At 42.1% G+C, this 16,575-nt stretch overlaps 1 protein-coding gene across 1 annotated transcript; it reads left to right on the top strand.

Annotated features, from left to right (window-relative positions):
- The first annotated feature begins 742 nt into the window (after window positions 1-742).
- Window positions 743-16,337, top strand: MORN3 (MORN repeat containing 3). Its single transcript, XM_065418024.1, has 5 exons — window positions 743-887; window positions 4,117-4,274; window positions 7,918-8,077; window positions 11,636-11,820; window positions 16,269-16,337. Exons 1-5 carry the CDS (start codon window positions 743-745, stop codon window positions 16,335-16,337), a joined length of 717 nt encoding a protein of 238 aa, XP_065274096.1.
- The last annotated feature ends 238 nt before the right edge of the window (window positions 16,338-16,575 follow it).

Raw genomic sequence — 16,575 nt, 5'->3', positions numbered from 1 at the left:
CCAAGGCTGCTGTAGCTCATTTCTGTCTCTTGCATGCTATTACAGCATCTTAAAGGGACTGGAATGGGAGCCATGACCTGTCCCACAAACTTCTAGCAAAAAATTTTACTTGAGTTTCTACCACTTTCAACAAGTAGTGTTCCTATGCCATTATATTCATTTTTAACAGCACAGACACAGTAAATTAGTTGTATCAGATCCTCAGGTAGAGTAAAATGTCACAGCTCCATTGACTTCAACTGAGCTATGATGATTTACATAATTTGAGGATCTAGACCCTTGTCTGTTCAGATATCTTTTAGTATTTTACATGCTGTATTTAAATAATTGCCCCCCCTTCCCCCTAATAAAGCAATGATTGCAGTGGTTCCTTAGAAAATTTGGTTGACATTTGCAATACTTGCTGAAGACTTCCTGCATGCAGAAAGAGAATATTGCACATTGAAAATGTGTTCTATTTCAACCTATATTATTAATGGTCCCTAATACTTTACACTATAATCCTTTATTTTCAGTTGCTACTATTTTATGCTTAGGTGTTTTTTAAGTTTCTTATTTCTGTTTATTTTGACTTTAGTTTAGTTTACCTTTTTAAAAGCCAGATGTTAAAGTCATGCTACTGAAATATTTGCATCATAAAATGCAGCTTATAGATGGAATATTCTTCCTGTACCCACCTTGGTAATGTCTCTCTAGTTGCATTTCTGACAACTTTGTGTTTTCATTTCCAGCTAAGAACAATATGCCCATTGTAAAATATCCTAGGACCGTAGAGCCTCTCTGGACTGAATGGGACAGGAAGGCACAGAAATGTGGATTAAGACATACAATTTATGCTGTCAATAGGGATCACTATACTGGAGAATGGTTGGACAATTTGAAGCATGGTAAGAATATTGCTTACTAGAAGGTGCATTATACATTTATATGTTCTTTATATGTTCTAAGGGGCAGAGACTTTTGACTAATTTTATCTGTTTCCAGAGCACAATCTCTGTATATATGGTGCTATATATTTATATATGTATGTGTATATATATATATATATATATATATAATAATGCAGATTTCTAAAATTTTGCTCAAGCACATTTTCATGTTAAATAAAACTACGCATGTTCTGGTTTGAATAACTGCAAGTCAAACAAATGTTGCTGTGCACATTCATAGCAAAACATTACTTTGAAAATACAGACTATTGCTTTAGTCAGTTATATGCACCTGAAACTACCTTGTATGTATAATAAGAGTACATGATGAGGTGTGGGATAACATTTTTATTGGCATACATTTCAGTACATTGTGTATTCTGTATATACCACCTAGATTACAGAGGAAGTAGTTAAAAATATTTGAGAACATTTTCAGAAACGTTATTGATACTGGGTGTAATTTTAAAAAGTTCCTAAGTCACTTAGGAACCAGAGTCCCATTCACAGTCAATGGGACTTGTGCTCCCAAGTCATTTAGGTGCTTCTGAAATTTCCACCCTGTGTGTGTGTGTGTGTGTGTGTGTGTGTGTGTCCACTACTTCACATTCTCTTTCCGTTTACCGCAGAAAACAAAGTGAAAATATCCACTGGAAACTATGGAATTGTATTGATATTATTTTTAAAAGCACGTATATGTAGCTAGAAGCGGCTGTTGAGAAAAAAATATTAAAAATCATCTTTAATGTGGATGATCTAGTTTTCTTAGATGCCTTTTAGGTGTGGTGAATGGTTGGGGAGTAGTCAGTAGTTTAAGGTGAAGTTAAGATCAAAAGGACAGATCACTAATTTAAGAATAGAAATTTTTATAAGAAGAATACAGTTAGTAAAAAATAGATTAATTAAAAGTATTTGAATTCACTGGTAAGGTACCCTTACTCAGCGGCGGCTCCAGGCACCAGCGCTCCAAGCACGTGCCTGGGGCGGCAAACCGCGGGAGGCGCCCTGCCGGTCCCTGCGAGGGCGGCAGTCAGGCAGCCTTCGGCGGCTTGCCTGTGGGAGGTCCGCCAGTCCTGTGGATTCGGCGGCGGGCACGCTGAAGCCGCGGGACCGGCGCAGGTATGCCGCCGAAGCCGCGGGACTGGGACCTCCCGCAGGCATGCCGAAGGCTGCCTGCCTGCCGTGCTTGGGGCGGCAAAAAAGCTAGAGCCGCCCCTGCCCTTACTTACCAATGGATTTTGAGGCCAATGTTACTTTGTTTGGTGATTTTGGTGGTGCAGTGGCAAAATAGAGTTTATAATGAAAGCTCATGTGCAGTCTTAAATATACAGTGACCCTTTGCTCAAAAAATACAAAACAATCCAGAGATTTTGGACATACGAAGAATTGTTCAACAGTCACAAGTTCATCCTCAGCATTCTCACCCCTGCCAGACTGCGGTGCTCAGGACCTGAACTTGTATCCCTTAAGGCATGTGATACTTCCATACCTGTGCACTGGCCAGGGCTGGGGTTTGAGGCTTATGCAGATAGAGGAATAAATTATAAATGTGTATTAGCAGGGCCGACGAGAGGGGGGGAAGCTGGTACAAATTACTGGAGTCCGCAAGGGGGCCCGGTGTCCGGCTTCCCCCCGCTCTTGTCGGCCCTGTTTAGCCAGTCCGCCCTTGCTGGGGGGCCCGAAAAAAATTTTTCACCGGGGCCCGAACCCGCTCTCGGCGGCCCTGTGTATTAGTAGCGGGTCGTACGCTTCATAGCTTGTGTATGGCAAGCCCATTGCACACACCAGAGGCTTTTTGCATTCCTCCATTCCCTCTAAAAGCTCACTGTGTGCCACCCTCCCATTCCCCTCATTGGCAAGGGACTCCCTGCAACTCCCTTCAGTCCCGCTTCTGCCAGGAGTTCTGTGTGCCTCATCCACCACACATCCCATGCCAAAGTCTCCCATTCTCCACCCCCATGCCAGCAGTTCTGTGTGCACCCCCATTCCTACTACCCCTTAAGTCCTCCATGGCTCTGCATGCCCCCCATTATTTCCTCCTTTGAGGGGGTCCTACATTCTCCTCTCTATGGCAGGGGCTCTGTGAGCACCCCTGATTGTTATTCACCTATTTAAAATGTCTCAGTCATGCAGAAACAACAACATGTAATTTAGAGAAACAATCACACTCAAAGCAAATCTTTGGGAAGAAAAGATGGATTGAAAAGTGTACATCCAAACTACTGGGTGACTGGTTAAGGGTAGAGTTGCAGAAATTAGGGTTAGTTCGTGAACAGCTTGCAAATAGAAAACAATGGTTAAATGCCTCCTATAATTTATATTCACCCAGCTCTCCTGTTCTCCCATGCTTCTTATGGAGGCAGCACCTTAATGGGGCAGGTTTTACATTTTGCAGTGATGGGACTAGGAAACCTTTTTTAATTTTTACTGATGTTGCTTGTACATCACAGCAAACCAAGTCAGTATAAATATACAAGATAAACCCAAGGGTGGGAAGAACCCCAAAGTATCAGAGCATAGAGGAACATTCTAAAATGGAGGCACTTATCCAAACCTATGGAGACTCCCACCAGGCCCCACAACCCTCCCACTCCCCTGCCCTAAGCAGGCCTTTACCTCTCACCATCTACTTGGGCAAGCCTAGAGTGCTGCAAATCCTCTCTGGTGTTATTGACATTTGGACTCTATGGGGCATGTCCCCTTTCTGTCTCCTTTCTGAGCCCCTCTTTTCCAGGCACTCCCTGTAGATGTTAATGACATACAAAGGATCGGAGCAAAGAAGTAGTATTATTCACTGTTTACAGATAGTAAACTGAGACACAGGGAGATTAAGTGACTCACCCAAAGTCACATAGGAAGTCTCTGATAGAGATCAATAGTGCATCTGACTATCTGAATCACAAGCATGAATCTAGCCTCATTTAGAAAGAGCTGCAAGCACATATATTTACCTGTGCCCTCTCATATTCTAGATTGATCAAACTATAAAATCTTTTGTTCCTGATTGACCACTTAAATTAAAAGCTGTGCGCAGAGAGAAACATGGTATTCTGTCTCTCTTGTTTATATAGTTAATGACTCCTATTTAGCCTTGTAAAGGTGCCCAGATACTTTATAAATGCTTATAATAACAACAACCATATACTATTTTATGTCTTACTGTAGCCCCTGTACTTTGTTACAACAGGTAAAGGTACACAGACCTGGAAAAGTACAGGCGCAATATATAATGGTGACTGGAAGTTTGGAAAACGGGATGGATATGGAACATACAGCATTCCTGACCCTGTAACTAAAGAATACAAGAAAGTGTATTCAGGCTGGTGGAAAAATGACAAAAAATGTGTAAGCGATCTTTGTTTCAAGTCTTTTACTTGAAATTACCTCTCAAGATTTTAGCAAGTGGCAGGAGACGATCTCGTGTTTTGAAATTAGTCCAAAATCATGGGGGAGATTTGGAAACAAAATAAAACAAACAACAAAGCTTAAAATGTTGATTTTAAAATTACATCTGTAATCTGAGGCTAAACTGAAGGTATGAAGAGACTTTCAGGAAAGAATGCATGTGAGACCTATGAAAGCATAGTGAGGCTGTTATTCTTTAGAGCTTTCTTGGCCTGCCAAGGTGGATGGCTGAAAGTATGACCTTCCCTCTCCCCTTAGCTCCCAATGTTCTTGCAATTCTGTGTATGCTTTTGGTTTCCAAAACAAAATGCTTCAGTACTTTGTTTATTTTTTCTATTAGATACCATAGAAGATTTAATCTCAGAGCTTGCAGTGGACGTATAATATTCTGTGATTGCTGGGAGAAGGAACGAGATTAAGCTCTCCTCTGGGTTTGAATTTTGTTTACATTTAAAATTTAATTTTGTTCTGTTGAAAAATTGACACCCCTGGAGACTAAAATCCTTTCTCCATAGAAAAGGCTCACCAGGGGCAATAGCAGTTACCTGATTGCCTACAGTGGCCTTTCAATACGTCTCTGCCCTATAGACAATTCAATTTTCAAGGGCATTGGATCCTTGGTCTCTATTGAAATTCCCAGCAAAGAGGAGTAGTTGTAGTGGTGATCTTTTAAATGTGGGCACCTGTCCACTGACAGCTGGAGTGAAATAATATATAACCAAATAGCTGTCATATCATGACTACAAACCTGGGTCACATTCAAAACTAGAAGCAGAGAGACAAAAAGGTCTGTATCCCTCAACACGTCCATCTAGTTTCTACTATATTTGAATTGGTCAGAGGAAACTTGTTAAAAAAGCATGTACTGAAAGTGTTGCAAGAATGCGCAGCTTCTTAAAATAGCTTCTTTAAGGGTCGATAGAGTATATTAGAACTATAACACGGGTCCTTTTGGAAACCAAGAGACTTCTCAAAAAGGTCAGTGTTTCAAAGAGTGTCATTCTTCATAACAGGAAAACCACCTTTGTAATAATGATTGCAACCTTCTTACATGCAGAATCTTTTTGAGAAATATTTCCTGGTCTGCTAGTGAAAACTTCCTGTTATTCTTTGTATATGATCTTAAAATAAATTAACTGTCTTATATATCTAAATGGCAGGCACTTCCATGGCTCTAGACTCTTGAGGGAGGCCTCATTTCTCATTCTTTGAAAATATATTTTGAGTGGTTGACCTTCAGTGAGTGATTTGTAATGACATCCTGATGCTGCTATTCCTTTACTTATATAAAAGCTTCCCATTTGCATTCTTGAAGCTCAATAAAATTAATATTCAGAAAAATCAATTCTTTCAAGAACTGATTTTATTTTTCTACTGAGATAAGATACTTTATTCCTCTGGGGAAACTCATCAATATCATGTAAATGTTTCTGACTGATAGGAATCCCCAAAGTAGGGCATGCCTTTTGAGACTGCTTTTTGGCTTTTCATAACAGGTGAACACATTGTTTCCTGTGTAAAATAAAATTTGTGACCTTAATCAAGGAGTCCATTAACCACAACCCACCACTGGCACCAATTGATTGTCAACTTCAGAAGCAACACTAAGGACTGAACAGGTTATGGAGACTGCATCACCGCAAAAAGTAGACCCTTCATGACAAGATTGAAACACATGGCAGGGGGCAGCATGGATGAAGCTTGGATTGATGTACCTGTTGTATGGATAAACAGAATACTTCCCTCTCCATGGCTATCAATACAACAACTTTTGACAGTGCTAAATTCATTATTAAATCTTTAAAAAATAAAGGAAGGAAGCACAAAAGCTTTTGAGGGGAATTTCATGTTTTTATGATTTTTTAGGGTGGGTAAAGAATCAGGGAACAGTGCAGATTCTCTGCTCTGAGCTAAAGTGGAACTGAGTTTTCTGTTTCTGTGCTGCAGTCTTTGTTAGGTTGTTTTCTCCTCAAACTGTTGTGTAGTAGTTACTGTAGGTGTTTTCTGAGGTGGCAGCTTACAAGATAATGTGTTATTAATTGGGAGCGCTAGAATGGAACCGTCAAATTCTGGTTCTCCAAGATTTTCTGGTTTTCTCCAATTAATGGTCTCCTTTCTGAATAGTGGAAATGCTTCTGCTTTTGTTGTTGTTTTATCCTTTTTATGTTTGGATTTTATGTAGTATTAATAAAACACAAAGGAAAGAAAGGCAGTTGGACTGCAGGAGAGGAGGAACTTACTGTTCCATTTCTCCCATTGATGATGCCAAGTGGAGGATCCCACACCACCTCAAAATTGAAGGCTTGTCTACATAGGGACAGTCAAGATAACTTCACACCAGTAGTTAATTTAAGAAACTTGTGGGTGTTCCTCATTCAGATGTAAAGTGGAGTGAGTTTGCTTTATTTTAGGGGATTAAGATGAAGCGAACTAAAGCTACTTCACTCCTGAATGAGAGCATCCGCAGAGGGGTTTAATGCATGTTAATATCACATCATTAGTTAATTAGTCTTAACTTCCCTGAGTTTCCCTATATAGATAATCCTGAGAGAAGATCCAGGAAAACGAGTGTTTGCTCTTGGCCCTGCTAATATCTCATTTGCTTTATCCTGTTATGTATAGCAGTGCAGGAGAGGCACAGGAATCTCACTGAAGCTTATACACACACCCCATCCCTGTGGGACCACAGAACAAAGAAGGTGGCAGGAGACAAATTGGTGGGCAGAGAAGCTCAGGAGCAAAAGAAGGAACCATTTTGTGGATTTATGTGGCTATTTGACAAAAAGATTAGTTATGGAACCATATGTGTATCTGCAAATTGGCATTATACATAGGATCCTGGGCTCTGCAGAGACTCATAAGGCTATTGGAGTATGGAGAGAGGATATAAAACTGAAAAAAGGAATGAAATGGTAAAAGTCCTGACAGTGAGACTTTTCCCTGGATCTTTAGTATCTAGTAGAGATCCTTAGTCTCCCAAGAGCCAGTGGTCCATTGCTTGGGACTAGGAAAGGTACTATATGTCTTGAGGGGCCATAGAATCCCCATTTTAAAGGACATCCCTTATTTGGTGCCCAAGTCTGTATACCAGTAAGACCCAATTTGATCATACACTATGATATAAATTTATGATTTTGTCCTGTGTAAGATTTTGTAACAGGAATTGTCAGGTGGAGTCCCTTAAAAATCCTTTGTCCCTGACAGTTGTCCTTTATTTCCTTGAAACATAGGTTATAGGGATTGATCCTGCATTGGCCAAAGGCCCTCGCAGTCAGGACTAGGTTATTTCCTGCGCTGATTTCTGCATTTCTAAAATGACAATGCATTAGACTTGGCCAAACCTGCATTTGTTTTGGAGACTGTCTCTCCTTCCATACATGGGTTTGTGCTTTTACTCTTTTCTGATAAAAATATAACATATTTACACTGTTTTGAATAGCTTCTGAGTCTGGATGCCATTAGTAATGTATACAAATAATAATGAGCAAGTTAGTGGCAGACCAGAGAAAAAAACCCGGGAGTCCAGACACTTGTTTTTAATGCAGAGACTGTTAAACTGAGAACTGTAACCTTTTAATTTTAGGGCTATGGAATTAAGTTTTCCTCGGACATGGAATATTATGAAGGGGAATGGAGTGGCGGGAAAAGAAGCGGCTGGGGCAGAATGTACTACAAGGATGGATCCATCTATGAAGGACAATGGTTGGAAGACCAATGCAGTGGCCAAGGAATGCTTCGCTTAAGTAGGTTCCAATAGCTTCTACACTTGAGACATTTGCTGGAACTTTGTCTTGACCTCCAGCGCCCCATTTTGTCTTGATATCTAGGTAATACCTCCACCATCCCTAAGTATGACCTATTAGGGGTGTGGATTCCTCCCCAAACCTTTTCCCCCCAGTTTTGGTCTTGGATTCCGGGGGGGGGGGGGGGGAAGCATCTGCTGGATGGCATTGTTTTAGCTCTTTGCTCCATGAAGATGGTGAGCTAATGCTACCCCTATACAGCTCTGAGTATCTCAAGCCAACACACACGTAACTTATACTTAGTAAATTGCCAGAATGGGCAGAGAGGCAAGTTAGAGGATGTACTACTTGTATGAGTAAAGAACAAATGTCTCTGTGATCAAACCAAATGCTTTGCCAAACACACTTTCTAACTGGTGCATCTGACAAGAAGTTTGGTTTCTCCAGTATTTTTTTCCCCACTTTGTGTTTATTTTGCTTTTCTTTAAAAGGATACAACTTTTTGTTTGTTTGTTTGTTGTTGATTGTTAATCAATGGTTTTAAACATCATCCCTCTCCAAAGCCCTGTGCTCATTGGGATGAGTTCCCAACAAACACAGGGGATCTTCAGGGCTCAACACTGACCCAGAAATAACACAATATGTATGAATTGGAAATTTCAGGGAGAGTCTCATCATAAAAGTAGAATTTTGGATTTTTGGTTTGGTTGGAGTTTGATCAAATGTAATCTAAAGATAAGAATCCCAATCTTTCTCAAATAGAAGATTTTGTGTTTCAGGAAGATTTTAGAAGGAAATATTATCTCCAGTGTTATGTGGGTCTTCATCTAATTGTTTCCCCAAGTGAATGCCATACTAGTAAACTGATAAAGCAAAGCAGCTAGGCAGTGTAACCAATACCTTTAATATGCATTGCATACACACCAGAGCTATCACCTTTGCTATACACGTAAATTCACATTAGACCAATGGTTCATCTTTGTTAAATCAACACCAACAACCAACTTTCCATATATAAGTCACACAGCTCATCTGCTTCACTCCTCCTCTAGTTTATAAATTAAATGCCTCAGTTACTAGTCAGTACCCTTCATCTCCCATTGAAGCCTAAAAATGATCAAGACCAAAGTAAAAACAAGGATTTTGTAATAAATTACTTTGGGGTTGTAATCATGTTATATAACGTGTATTATGTAACTATATACATACCATTTACAGATGGATTCCAGTAATTTCTAGCTGGATGCTGATATCTTAAACAATGCCTCATTACAACTCTTTTAGCATAATAAACAAAGCTGATAATTAACACCACTGACCCACTTCTTTTTGATGATGATGGGAACTCGCCTTGAAGCACTCCTTCCACTTATAGTAATCTACAACATTAAAACATTTAACCAGGCATCATGTTCTGAGCATTAATTGATAACACAGCACTGGCAGTTGAGGGCCACAATTTTTAACTATGTGAAGGCTTCAGGTTTGACATGCCTATATATGTTATAGTTTAAAAAGTTGATTTTTAAACATTTTCTCTAATATTCATAGCTACATTATTATTCTCAGTTTGTCATGTTTGGTACCATTGCATTTGTGGGAGAAAGGGCTTTAGAATTATACCCAGTTTGACCCATTTCTGACACAGTATTGTAAAAATTTCCACCAACTGGAGGATATGGAGCTGGGAGCCAGGGAGCAGCATGTCCCCTTGTGACACTGTAGAGGGTAACACCATTGAAATTATGATTTTGTAGATTTTTGCGAATCAAATGACACCTCCCTTACCTTTATGTCATTAACTTGCCCACACAATTACACGTGCTCCCAGCCTATCAAGGCTGAGTCATTGGGTGCTGTCTTCTCTCTGTTTCAAAGCCCAGATACTTCTGTCACAGCCTGGATCTGATTATAAGCTGGATTCCTTGTGGTTAAAATTAGCCAGCACAATTATTTCATGCCCACAAGCTTAATATATTCAGCTCAGTCTCTGGAAACATGCCCACGTGCTGAAAGCTTTGCAATGGGGAAAGAAAAGCAGTTCTTCAATGGAGGTCATGATGAGCTGCAACCCAAGATTAAATTGCTTATACTGGCAGAATGCCTGGAGAGGATGATCTTAGACTAGGGAATCACATTGATTTACTGGCTCAGTTATAGTTCATTATAGGAAGGTTTTAAACCAAACCATAGCAAATGTACAACAGAGACCTAGGCTATGAACAATAGTGTTTCAACTGCCATGGAAAGAGTACAGATAGGACCTCCAGTATTTCAATTTATCCTGAGTGTTTGATAGAATGGGGCTATCAGGGCCAGCCTCATGACTTGCTGGGTCTCCAAGCGGCTGGGACAAGAGAACAGAAAAGATCAGAGCCTGAGTGGACCTTCTGGCTGTCTAAGTGCTGGATGAAACTTCATTAAATGTGGCATCCTCATTGTCCCTGGCTCCCTTCTACAAACCCAACCTAATCTATCTGTGTAATATCCACCTTCAAAAGGGTATTCCACTTTCTATTCTGTTGCCTTTACCAAATGCTGACAATTCCCAAATACCATAATGTTCTCTGCAGTGTTAGTCCAAAAGTGTCACCACCACCACCAATGCAAAGCTTGCTGGAGTTCGCCTGGACCACAGGTGCCGCCAACCAATGTTATAAGTAATGTAGACAAAAATTAACACTATTTCTGAGGGGGTGTGTTGTGGCCAGAAACACTGCAGCTGGGAAAAAGAGGCTCAAGAGTGGCCTGTTATGTTAATATTCCAGCATCCCTCAGAGCTGAAGTCCTAGGTGACTGCCATAATCACAGATCTAATGCCACCCCTGTGAAGGCTCTCTCATTTCCTTGCAGCTCTGTATTGTGTGTAGGTGGCACTCTTTCCTGTCCATCATGGTCTGAGTCTTAAACAATATAGAGTATAAAACTGTGTAAAAAAGAGTCTTACTTCTGTATGCAGAAAAATTGTAGTAGGTACAGTAGAGCTGAGCAAATAATTTGTACATGTAATTTATCTAACAAATGTATTTTTCTGTGCATGAAATGTCCATGAACAAATCACATTTTCTGTGAATATTCTTGAACGGTGGTTCATTCACAAGAAGTTAACTGCAAGTATTTGAAATTCAGATTATTTTGATTAGACCCAAAGGTCACCCAATATCTTCCTGTTTCCTGACTGCATGAGGAGAATTCTTAGAGCCAGGATTCCAGTGTGAATAGTTGTGATTATAGATCTGAATTTGTATTCCCTAACTTTTCTGCAACATTTGTTTAAAATTTGCTATGCCTCGGCACTAAATGTGTTTACTTAGAATATTTGTGGAAAGTGAATACAACATGCATGTGAACACAGTAAAGTGAATCAATGCAACACTTAAAATAAGTATTTGTCTACATTTTTGCTCCATTACGTTTCCCCTTATGGATGGAGCCAGGCAGAAGTTTTATGTATATGTTGGCTTATCCGTGTTTTGTTGATTTGTTTAATTTCTAGTCACCTAATGAAAATGTGCACCCTTTCATTGCCTGTCCACATCTTTATTTGACCGATTACAGCAAATGAAAATCGGTATGAAGGAACGTGGAAAGAGGGAAAGAAACACGGCCTAGGAAAGTTTTTCTACCTGAATAAAGGCCAGTTGTTTGAAGGTTTCTGGGTAGCAGATATTCCGAAGTGTGGAACTATGATTGACTTTGGACGAGAAGAAGCTCCTACTCCTACGCAGTATCCAATACCCAAGGTAACTCTGCTTGAAAATTTAACCTTTGGTGTTTTCACAGACAGCACAAATTACAGCTGTCACCATTAGATTTTAAGCCATCTAAGTAGCATTTCTTTCTTCTTTGAGTGATTGTGTCCACATGGGTTCCTCACTCATAGTGTGTATGGAGGGCCGGCTCCAGGCACCAGCTTAACAAGCAGGTGCTTGGGGCGGCCAAGGGAGAGGGGCGGCACCTGCGGCAATTCGGGGGCGGCAGGTCCCTCACTCCCTCTAGGAGCGAAGGACCTGCCGCTGAACTGCCGCCGCCAATTGCGGCTTTTTTTTTTTTTTTCCCCAATTGCCGCCGCCGATCGCGGCTTTTTTTTTTTTTTTTTTTGCTTGGGGCGGCAGAAATGCTGGAGCTGGCCCTGCGTATATGAGCCCCATTGCATGTAAGATTGGATTCCTTTGGCCAGCGATGTCTTTTAGGGCCCCACCTGTGCCCTAGATGTCCTTTTCTAGACCTTTAATCATTTTTGTTGCTCTTCTCTGGACTTTCTCCAAGTTGTCCACATCTTTCCTGAAATTTGACACCCGGAACTGGACACAATACTTCAGGCTTAATCAGCACAGAGTAGAGCAGAAGAATTACTTCTCGTATCTTGCTTATAAGACTCCTGCTAATAAATCCCAGAATTATGTTTGCTTCTTTTGCAACAGTGTTACACTTCTCCCCAGTTCAGGAACCCCCACCCTCTTGGGACCTCAGTATAATATTAACAGGTTGTTGTGACCCTTCTTTGAGCCCTTAGCACCCTTTACCCTATACCACCTATCAATGAAGGCTGCCCTTTTAGTATCTATTACATCATCTCAAAGGGTAGGGGAGATTCAGTCTCTTATGGTGGGTCCCCTTTATACAGTGTTTCATCCCCAGGCCTCATCCCCAATTCCTAGCCAAAATTGTTTCAGAATTCCATATGAACTAAATTAATTAATCAATTTTCTTCTCCAAGCCTCACTCAACTCCAAGGAGGGGTGAGGGGACTTCGTATGCTTGATATAGTAAGGGCATTATCATACTACTTTAACAGGACAAAATCATTCAGGAACAACCTAGACTGTTTGTGGCCTTTGCAGATAGGGTTAAGGGTCAGGCAATACATATCCTCACCCAGATTATGAAAATGGGACTCCAACTGTATAAGAACATGTTACAAACTAGCCAACTTAGAGCTACTTAGCCACATTACTGCTCATTCTGCTAGGGTTCAAGCAGTCTCTGCTGCCTGGTTGAAGAATGTCCCTATTTCTGAAATGTGTAGGGCAACTATGTGGAGCTCAGTCGACACATTTACAAGACACTATTCTTCGGTAGAAGCTTCCACGTTGGGTGCCTGTTTTGGTAGAGGTGTCCTGCAGTAATTGTTTAAGTAGGACTCCTCATACTCACCTCCATTCAAAGATTGTTATTTCACCAGGAGGGGAACCCATGTGGCCAATCACTCAAAGAAGAGAGAACGATTATGTGCCTTACCCTAACTATGGTTCTTTGAGATGTGTTGTCCACATTAATTCCACAACCTGCTCTCCTTCCTCACTAATATGGGGAATTCTGTATTGGCAAAGGAACTGAGGGACAGTTGGGGCTACTGCCTTTTGTGCTCTCAGTTGGGGGAAGAGGGGAGAGCAGGCACAAGAACATCTAGGCACAGCCCCAGTGGACACTGTTGCCCAAAGGATCTTGAACTTGTGCACCAAGAGTGCAATCTCTGTCGTCAACACATACCAAAGAACCAAAGTTACTATAAAGTAATGTTTTTTCCTCCCTTTGGTACAGTTAAGAGGTCACCACAAACAATGCTTCACCAACTCAAGCCTCACCAAAACCCAATGTTACATTTTTTTCTCTGCTCATTCCTTTGTCTAGTTTAGATATCAAGAGCTTTGGGGCATTGGTCTTTTTTTATAGGTCGGTAAGTAGTAGGCAAACCCATAGTGCTGCAGAAATAATAAACATTGAATGGTCATTATGGAAAAATTGTCTAGATCTTAGTTGCAAAGGAACATTGAGTGACCGGATTTTTTTTTAAAGAGGGGATATAAACCCTCATGCTTCAGGGGATAAACTAACCACTAATTGACTAGGATTAGGATGAAACTTTCCCAGTAGGCAGGTTATTCCATCGTTTTCCATGCTTTGTTTTTTTTGCACCTTCCTTAGAAGCAACTGATACCAGCCACTGCCAGAGACAGTCCCCATTTGTTGACTGTAGACAAATAGGCCACAACTCCCCTGTTGTCAAAAATATGCTTGTGACTTTACCACATTTTTCCTCTCTAGTCTGTTAACAGGATCTACAAGTCAACATCTACCATGCAAACCACTGTGGCAGGCCTGGGTTATACTTTGTCTAGACTATGTACGTGCTAAGGTGGCACCCACACAGCCTATACATAGATAGTAAACGGAGAAATAAAAAACGGTTACTCACCTTTTGTAACTGTCGTTCTTCCAGATGTGTTGCTCATATGCGTTCCAATTAGGTGTGCGCACGCCGCGTGCACGGCTGTTGGAAAGTTTTTCCCTATCAGCATCCATCGGGTCAGCTGTGGAGCTCCCTGGAGTGGCGACTCCATGGCGCTCAATATATGACCCTGCCGACCCGGTGCCCCCTCAGTTCCTTCTTGCCGGCTACTCCGACAGAGGGGTAGTGGGGCGGGTTTGGAATGGATATGAGCAACACATCTCAAAGAACAACAGTTGCAAAAGGTGAGTAACCATTTTTTCTTCTTCGAGTGATTGCTCATATCGATTCCAATTAGGTGATTCCCAAGACTTACCTAGGCGGTGGGGTCAGAGTGAAAGAGTGCAGATTGTAGCACCGCTCTACCGAAGGCCGCATCGTCTCTGGCATGCTGGACGATTGCGTAGTGCGAGCTGAAGGTATGCACCGAGGACCAAGTCACCGCCCTGCATATTTCTTGGATAGGCACCTGGGCCAGGAACACGGCTGATGAGGCCTGGGCCCTATTGGAATGTGCGGTGAGAGCTGAGGTCAGCACCCTGGCCAGCTCATAGCAAGTGCAGATGCAGGATGTGATCCAGGAGGATATTCTCTGAGAGGAGACCAGGAGGTCTTTCATCCGGTCCACTACCACTACGAATAGCTGGGTCGATCTTCTGAATGACTTAGTGCGTTCGATGTAGAAAGCCAGGGCTCTGCGGACATAGAGGGAATGCAACTGTTGTTCCTGGGGACCAGCATGAGGTTTCAGGTAAAAGACGGGCAGGAAAATGTCCTGGCTGGTGTGAAAGTTCGACGCCACCTTTGGGAGGAAGGCCGGGTGCGGTCTGAGTTGCACCTTATCCCTGTGGAAGACCGTTTAAGGTGGGTCCGAGGTGAAGGCCTTCAGCTCAGAGACTCGTCTCGCGGATGTAATGGCGACCAGAAAAGCTGTCTTCCAGGAAAGATATAGGAGGGAGCACGTGGCCAGTAGTTCAAACGGGGGCCCCATGAGCCTCTAAAGGACCAGGTTAAGATCCCACGCAGGGATGGGCTGACGGACCTGAGCGGTCTAAGCCTTTGAGAAAGCGACTGACCATAGGGTTGGCGAAGACAGAGCAGCCAGACATGCCCGGGTGGAAGGCCAAGATGGCAGCAAGGTGAACTCTTACGGAGGGCACCGCCAGGTCTTGCTGTTTCAGGTGCAGGAGGTACTCCAAAATGAGGGGTACCAGCACCTGGAGGGGGTGTGTGCGGCGCTGGTCACACCAACACGAAAATCTTTTCCACTTCACCAGATATGTGGCTCTTATGTAGAGCTTCCTGCTGCCTAGCAGGACCTGTCTTACTTGGTCCGAACACAGAAGCTCCGTGGGGTTCAGCCATGCAGCTTCCAGGCCGTGAGGTGGAGGGACCGTAGGTCGGGATGACAGAGGCGACCGTGGTCCTGAGTGAGTAGGTCGTGGAGGAGAGGCAATGTGACCGGTACGTCCACTTACAGCTCCAGCAGCCTGGTGTACCAGTGCTGGAGCTATCAGAATCAAGCTAGGGAAACGTGGAGAACTCGCTAAGCAAGATGCCACAGTTCTAACAACCATCAAGGGTAGTAAGAAGGAACTGAGGGGGCACCGGGTCAGCAGGGTTATATATTGAGCACCATGAAGGCGCCACTTCAGGGGGCTCCACAGCTGACCCGATGGATGCTGCTAGGGGAAAGCTTTCCGACGGCCGTGCACGCGGTGCGTGCACACCTAATTGGAATCAATATGAGCAATCACTCGAAGAAGAATCGATAGGCACTGCTGTCATCATAAAATGAGGAAAGCGTAGAAAGTGTTTTAAAGTATTTAGTGAAAGACTGCAGGATAAATTAAAGTCCAGTTAAGAGGGAGATTCTACAGCAGCTCTTGAATAATCAGTGTTTACAAATCCTGAGCTTCTTTAATTATATTGCGTAAAATATTTGTGTTTTTAATTTAGATTGAACTGGCCAATCCAGATGATGTTTTAGAAGAGGCCCAGGCAATGCTTGATGACAGCCAAGAATGAGAAAAGGCTACTGATAAAGATATGAGAAAAGAACACAAGACTCATTGTTACTTCATTTGAATCATCTTTCTAGATCCATGGTATATGAGACGGTGTGTTTTGTAAAGCAGAGAAGAAGCACCCAAACCCACTTTGGTCTCAAGAAATTAATTAGTTCCTCAAAACTGCCACAATATATACTTCATTCTGAATTTCTATTTGGACAGGATCAATTTTACTCAGGAGTTTGGAAGCTGAG

This window comes from Emys orbicularis, chromosome 16 (assembly GCF_028017835.1).
Source record: "Emys orbicularis isolate rEmyOrb1 chromosome 16, rEmyOrb1.hap1, whole genome shotgun sequence".
Classification (NCBI taxonomy): Eukaryota; Metazoa; Chordata; order Testudines; family Emydidae; genus Emys; species Emys orbicularis.
The sequence above is the reverse complement of the archived record's forward strand: the minus strand, read 5'-3'. Positions and strand labels throughout refer to the sequence as shown.

Excerpts from the sequence above, each read along its gene's own strand:
- MORN3 (XM_065418024.1), top strand. The coding sequence starts at position 743 with ATGCCCATTGTAAAATATCCTAGGACCGTAGAGCCTCTCTGGACTGAA. Across the intron at positions 888-4,116 it reads GTTGGACAATTTGAAGCATG|GTAAAGGTACACAGACCTGG; the intron begins GTAAGAATATTG and ends TTGTTACAACAG. Across the intron at positions 11,821-16,268 it reads CGCAGTATCCAATACCCAAG|ATTGAACTGGCCAATCCAGA; the intron begins GTAACTCTGCTT and ends TTTTTAATTTAG.